This window comes from Pygocentrus nattereri, chromosome 3 (assembly GCF_015220715.1).
Source record: "Pygocentrus nattereri isolate fPygNat1 chromosome 3, fPygNat1.pri, whole genome shotgun sequence".
Classification (NCBI taxonomy): domain Eukaryota; kingdom Metazoa; phylum Chordata; class Actinopteri; order Characiformes; family Serrasalmidae; genus Pygocentrus; species Pygocentrus nattereri.
Genome location: NC_051213.1, coordinates 18,161,841 through 18,168,714, shown reverse-complemented (window position 1 = coordinate 18,168,714; position 6,874 = coordinate 18,161,841). Strand labels below are relative to the sequence as shown.

At 40.1% G+C, this 6,874-nt stretch overlaps 1 protein-coding gene across 1 annotated transcript; it reads right to left on the bottom strand.

Annotated features, from left to right (window-relative positions):
* Positions 1–5,745, bottom strand: rpl18 (ribosomal protein L18). Its single transcript, XM_017700504.2, has 7 exons — positions 5,648–5,745; positions 4,597–4,683; positions 4,381–4,488; positions 2,869–2,967; positions 1,200–1,323; positions 586–655; positions 1–142 (listed from the first exon to the last, which is right to left on the bottom strand). The coding sequence occupies exons 1-7, from the start codon at positions 5,648–5,650 to the stop codon at positions 67–69; spliced, it is 567 nt and encodes a 188-aa protein (XP_017555993.1). The 5' UTR covers positions 5,651–5,745; the 3' UTR covers positions 1–66.
* Positions 5,746–6,874: the final 1,129 nt, after the last annotated feature.

The following is a 6,874-nucleotide window of genomic DNA, read 5'->3' as shown; positions in this document are numbered from 1 at the left end:
TTCTGATTTTAAACAGCCAATCTTTATTTGCATCAGACTGACCAATACAAAACCAACAAAACAGCTTTAGTTCTTGTAACCACGGCTGGCTCTGCGTCCACGGGCACGCTCGAACTTCCTGCCTTTGGAACGCACATAGGGCCTGTGGAGAGGACAGAATCCAATTTAGCCACACTTAAGCATGGGCTGATCACTGCTTTTGACCAACTCCTTGCTGAAACACTGAATTCACTAATGTGTTCCAAGATGCTAGGACATCAGGCAATAGCTTGTGTCAAGTTTGAGGCAGAAACCAACAGCATTTCAGCAGCTACTAATGTGCCTAAACATGAAATACATAGTATAGTATAGAATGTAGCACAGTAGCTTTAGCTCTTATTAAAGTGAAAAAGGAATACAAGTAACAACTTACTAATCTGGCTCTTTATTTTCAAACTTTGAATACAAAATCTGAAGGCATCTTACATTTTGTCATTGCATGAAGTTGACTCAAGGCGCTCTAGTTAATTTCGTATCAATTAGAGTCTCTCACGCACAACTTAAAATTGCAACTGCTAGTTAAACCGTAAAAACGTGTGTTCTTACTTGGTGTGGCTGTGGGGGGTTCCTGGGGCCTTTCCAAAGTGTCTGTACACCTCTCTGGCCTTGCGGGGTCCTTTAGGTACACAAATAACAGTTTAATAAAAGTAACTGGAAGAGCGATTTACCAACAGAAAAAAATGTGATTTATAGCCAACCAGTGAGGAATCATGTTATCAAATGTTATTCGATTAAAACAATCAGCATCAAACAAAGTTTTGACCCTATCCACTCAATACAAATAATTACTCAACTACATTTCATAACCCTCAATTTTAAGTCTGAAAAATAGTTCAGATCAAAATGGAACAACAAACCAGGTTTGCCTTTGTCATACTCCAAGAACAATTCATAACTACACTGCAACAATTCCTCCAACTGGGTGCGCAATCTGGAAAGATGCATCCTGACTGGTGTTTGTGACGTCTTTACACTGTCTATCATGCAGTAATGTGTGCAACATGTCTTTTTACAACAGAACATGTTTAATAACCTAAACTAATGTTTATTAGAGAAAAAACAAAACCAAAAGGAATAAAGATTGTTTTATCACTTTAAATTACATGTTAGGTCCACACACTGGAGTAAATTTCAAGATTTGTCCAAGTTTTATACGTTACCTGACAGCAGCACAGTGCCTTGACCCTTAGGGGCAGCCAGTGCCAACTGATCAAAAGTCATGACCTGACCACCAGCCTTGAGAATTCGGCGACGAGCTCCAGCAGTCACCCTCAAAGCACACACCTGGAGAAAGACAGTCATCACCCACATCAATTTGTAGCTCTAGACCTGTTTCTAAATAGACGTAAAACATCCAAAACAATGACTTTCATACTAAACCTAATCAAATAAAACTACCAATGAGCTTAGAAAGTATCAAATTCACAAAAACAAAATATGATGCAACATGCCTGCCTACATCTGTGTAGCACCAACTGCAAAACTACTTGCTTACATTATTAATTTAACACAAGCTCTTGCTCACACAATTTAACTGGCCTTTAACTTTTAGCCTATTAACTGTACACATTCTAGTTTATTTCGGTTTTGGAACACAGATCTAACAATGCTTACCAAACTAAATAAGTGACCAATAACAAGCAGGAGTGTTACAAGTTTTATGACACAATACATGCAGCTGCTTTTGAATCTTGATACAAAAGAAATGCTTATTTTTTCTGGTAATTCCCAAAACATTTTTTGTAATTCCACAGTTGTCCCAAAAACACCAGTGCCTGCTGAAGGGATAACTGGCACAAGACATTTTCTTAGCACACAAAATAAATGTACAAAAACAAAACTACACGGTCAAGTTTCCCACGTGTTCAGAAAACTTGTCTAATGGCTCAAAAATACCAGTAAATTATTCGTAGACTTTAAGGCTACACCTGAAAACAAACTGTGCATTACTACCTCACTTACAATCGGATCTTGTGTATCTATATAGTGGTGGGCTCTTCTGGCTGAAATGAGAGCGAGAGAGCATTCTAACTCTGCTCAATCACATTTAGCAAATTACAGAATATAAGAAATCTACAGCTGAGTAACCCACTTGCGCAGAAAAACATCCACGTAAAGACTAGTGCCCGAAACTGTGGCCAGCACTATCCACGGGGTACAGGGAGCAGTTGGAGATTAGGTTCCTTGTTCATCGGCAATTCAGCCACGTACTGTCAGCTCAGGGGAGTTAAACCGGTGACCTTCTAGTCACAAAGCTGGTTCCCTTACCTCCAGCCCACAACCGCCAAATAAATAAAACTTCATGCAAAGGGGTGAAAAGGCTGCTGCGCCTCATTTTCTCCTTGCTCTGATAACTGTCATATTTAGATGAGTTCTTCACAAATGAGTTAGCATATCTGAGATATCAGCACAGCTATTTGATCATGTTAAGTAATGGCTGGACATTGGCATCTTTTGACCCACCACTTTTTGCCCTTCGTACTCAACTGGGAAGCCAAAGTGTTCCCAAACAGGAGGACAATTCGCTTGATTATGCTTGTTCTAGCGCAAGCTTCCCTCTTTCCACTTGCCATTTCCAATAGCTTGGCTAGACCATCACTTCATGTAGGCTTACCCAATGAACATCTTTTTTGCAGTTGCAAGAGCCCCCAAGGAGTTACACTAAGTAACATTACATAAACTAATTAACAGAACATAGAAAAATTCTGACCCATGTCCAAGAACAAGAGCTATTCGACTATTCGATTCGTTTTGTCTTCAGAGTAGCTTAAGACTGGCTTCCCAAATGAACAAGATAAACAGTCAACAACCAGTACCATCAACACTTGCCTTCAGTTTGGGGACATCCTGAATCCTGACGTCATCAGTCACAGTTCCCACAACAACGGCTGTCTGGTTCACACGGCCTGGAAGCTTCATCTTGCGGACCTAGGTGGAGTGCATAAGAAGAAAACCCTTCAAAATGATTTGCATGGGCCAACGAATAACTTCCAAACTCAGTTGGTAAAGTGAGGCCTCAGAATAGACTAAGCCAGCTCTCAAAAAAAAAAAAGTTTATAAATGGCAGAACTGGGCAGAAAGATACGAACAAAAGATTTGCCATACAGCAAACCTTGATGCTTCAACACAAAGCTCTGATATTTCTATCAGAATCTCTTTTGTTCAGGTAGTATCCTGACAACCACTCATTTCACAAAGAAAAAAAAAAAAAAAAAGAAAAAAAAAAAATCACAAATAAAGTTCTTCTGTATGGTGTTTCTCAGTTCACTGGCAAAATTACATGAAACAGTTTTAAATATGCTGCCTGATGCCTGAGATTTTTTACAATAGCTATGCAATTAGGTTTTGGTACAAAATGTGTTAGATACATGTTAAATGGAAAGATTTAAGGTGATCTAGTACTCAAACCCCACATTTCACCATTATGCATATAAACATCAAAACATGTAGGTCCACTGGTATTTTTGCATGGTACATAAAGTTACTACATTTGTTGCAGACATGATCCCTGGGGCCTAAATGTACGTAGATTAATGCAAGTTTCCAACCTGACATACAAACAGCAGCGTGCGCACTACAGGTATAAGGTTGCATGATTTGTGAATATAATCTTTAATATTATCTTATCAACTGTACGCAAGTGCTGCAATCTTAAGAACAAGTTTATAATTATACTAAGTATGCTTAGTAATAAGGCCCTGACGACTGAATTGTGCAGATTTTTTTATGGTGGAAACCCCCTTTAAATCTGAACGAAAGACAAAATGTCCCAATCAAGAAGGAAAGTGATGTATTTCAGTTTAAGCATTACAGTGCAAAAGAGTCAAATACATTGAGAAATATCAGTTACAATAAAAAACTTTGCAAAATACAAACATCTGTATGCACACTTTGACACTATAGAGCAGAAGTGGAGAACTAAGGGCTGGAGTACTCAGTTTGGAGCACACTCAGGTGAGTTTTGGTAGAATCACCACCAAACAGGGCAGGAATCACGCCTTTCAGGACCAGAGCACCCCACACCCGTTAAGTGTTGGGTTGAAACCTGGTATAGCATTGTTTTAAATAGTTGCGGAAAATGTGAATCAAGCATAAGACGCAGAGAGATCCAAGTCTAAATCCACGTCCTGGTGTACCTGGTTTGATGTTTTCTCTGCTCCAACTTAACAAGCTCCTAAGATGAAGTAGGTGTGTTAGAGCAGAGAAAGCAGTAACAAAAGCAGGCTTGGATACTCCACAACCAGGGACAGGAATTACTGATTTAAGAGAACCATATAGCACAGAGATAACCTTGGTGAATTACACAGCTACAGATAAAAAATAAACAATGAGAAGACTAACCAAGCGAGAGAGCGCCAGAGGTGGCCGATTGGTCTTGCTCATGAAGAGCCTCTTAAGGACGACCCTGTTGAAGGGAGCATCAGAACGGCGAGCCAGGAACCTGTACAACTGTCAGAGACCAAACGTTTTAGTATGCAAAACGTGTAGCTAAAGAACACTTAAGAGAAATCACAACCTTCTTCACAATTCAACAAAAGCAGTTCTCTGCAGACTCACCTTCACCAGGAGTCTCAAGTAGATATCCTGGCTTTTGGGCTCCTTCCTGTGAACCTTGCGGTCCTTGTTGTGTCTGATGTCGACTCCCTGCAAAAGTGTACAGCATTATCACTCAATCCATGGCTTCCCAAATCAGGCCTCATGACTCTACACTATGCACGTGTTTGTGCCTTCCCTCATGTAGCACAACCACTTCTGCTTATTGATAAATGAACAGGCTTATTTGCTGGGTCAATCATAGCAAAAGGGATACGGAAACTCCGAAGCAAATACCAATATAGGTTATACAGAACTGGTCGTGTTCTTAGATGTCATGTTAGCTGACCAACTTGTGTGTACACCATTTACAGTAAACTGGATTCTTATTGCGTTACCCATGTTCACGTTCGCCTCCACTACCAGTTCAAGAGCCCACTGGTTTCACTGACGTTAGCTAAGGCTAACAATATAGCTACAGCTAGTTAGCAGTCTTAACCAGCTAGCTAACAAATAAGGCCAGAGCACAAGAACCATGATGTAGACCCAAAAATCGGTTCCGCTACATTTTCACTCATTCTTCAGAAAAGAATATATGTATATACACACGCGCGACAACGCCTGCAAACTCTCCTTACATCACTCACATGGACAGCGAGCAGTCCACGTTGATACAGCGGACTCTTCAGGCCGGTAACATTAGCACGCTAGCAGTAGCGCAGCTTAGCACAAGACTACGCTGAAAATGTTCATTCGTTTTAGTTTTTGCCACTACATCTGTCAAGTTCTAACAAAGGAACATCCTAAGGTTTCTACAACTACACAGCATTAAAACAGCCGCTTACAGGCAGCGATCAGGAATCGCCCCGGCTAAACCAAGAGGGCCTTGCTGCCAGTGCAAGTTAGCATATCAGTGTTGTAACGATGAAAGCACTATAAATTTAAACGACAACTTAACAATGACATTATGTGGAGTTCAGCTAAGAACTGCTTCGTGATATAACAACGCTGAGAGTTGAGGATGGATGCAGATTTTAGTAATTCACAGAGTCCAAAGCCAGGAGCTTGTACCTACCATCTTAGATTCAGAGGGAAAAGGGAAAAGGAAGGAGCGAAATCTCGCGATAAAGTGGTCAACGTGAAGACGCAGGCGCTAAGGCGCACGTGACCGCAGCTCGCTTCTGTGATTGGTCAAAGGTCCGGGCCGTGACTTGGTTGCTATGTAGAGGCTCTGCATGGCTCTGGTTACAGCGGAGAAAAGCCTGAATTTCACTGGTTTATATTCCTGTAATATTCTAACTGTAGTTATTTGCTTGCAGTAAACAACGAGTTGTGTAAGTTCTGTTAGAAAGATGGACAAAACAGCCAGTAAAGGACAACAGCAGCGCATTTATTTCGGGTTGTCCAAGGGGAACTACACCGATTTTTCTAATTCTACGTTATTTTTTGTTCAGATTGTACATAATTAAAAGGTTGAGTTGTAAACATAATCGTTCAGAATGGCGTGGCGTGAATGCCGGATTCTAGAGAAAGTTGTTCACTGTGGTGAATAGAAAGCTCTAATGCCTCTAAAATTTCACGGAAAGAAAGTTATTGCATGAAATGGTTAGATATGCTGCCCGATGTCTGATGTGTTGTTCTAGGATAGTTTGGGCTAAATGTTTGCTTTGGACTATTTACTATTACTATTTACCATCATGGACATTACAAAAAAAAACTCAGAAGTCACGTGTAGATCCACTGGTGGCTTTGGATACAATAAAATATATAATAAAATGTCTGTATTCGTGTTATAGACGTTGTGACTTCTGGTCCCCATCATCACCACTATATAAAATCCGTATCTGTACGTGTTATTCAAATTTCAAAATTGGAAAATTTGAATTCTCCTTCATTGACACATATTCACCATTTGTCAGGTTCAACTAATTGCTCGTGTATAGTTATTCGTATAAAGTTCCAGTTGAGTAATTCGCACAATTCGCAGCACCAAAATCTCTGGTAAGACTTTGGCCGTTTAACCAGTGTGTAACAAGCTGGACCTCTGCCTCCATTTATTTTGACTTGCTGTCAAGCAGTGAAGTGAGCGCGAAGATTTTAACCAGAGGAATATCTTTCGAAAAATTAAGTTTGATTTGTATTTATTTGTATCTGAAACATATTGTTTACATTAGGATGCTGTATTTGTGTATGGGTTGTATTATAAGCGTATGTTGTGTACAAAAGCGCTGTAAATGGCAAAAACCCATTAGAAAACGACTGTCCTTCCCAGCATTTGAAACGCACCACAGTGACATCTGGT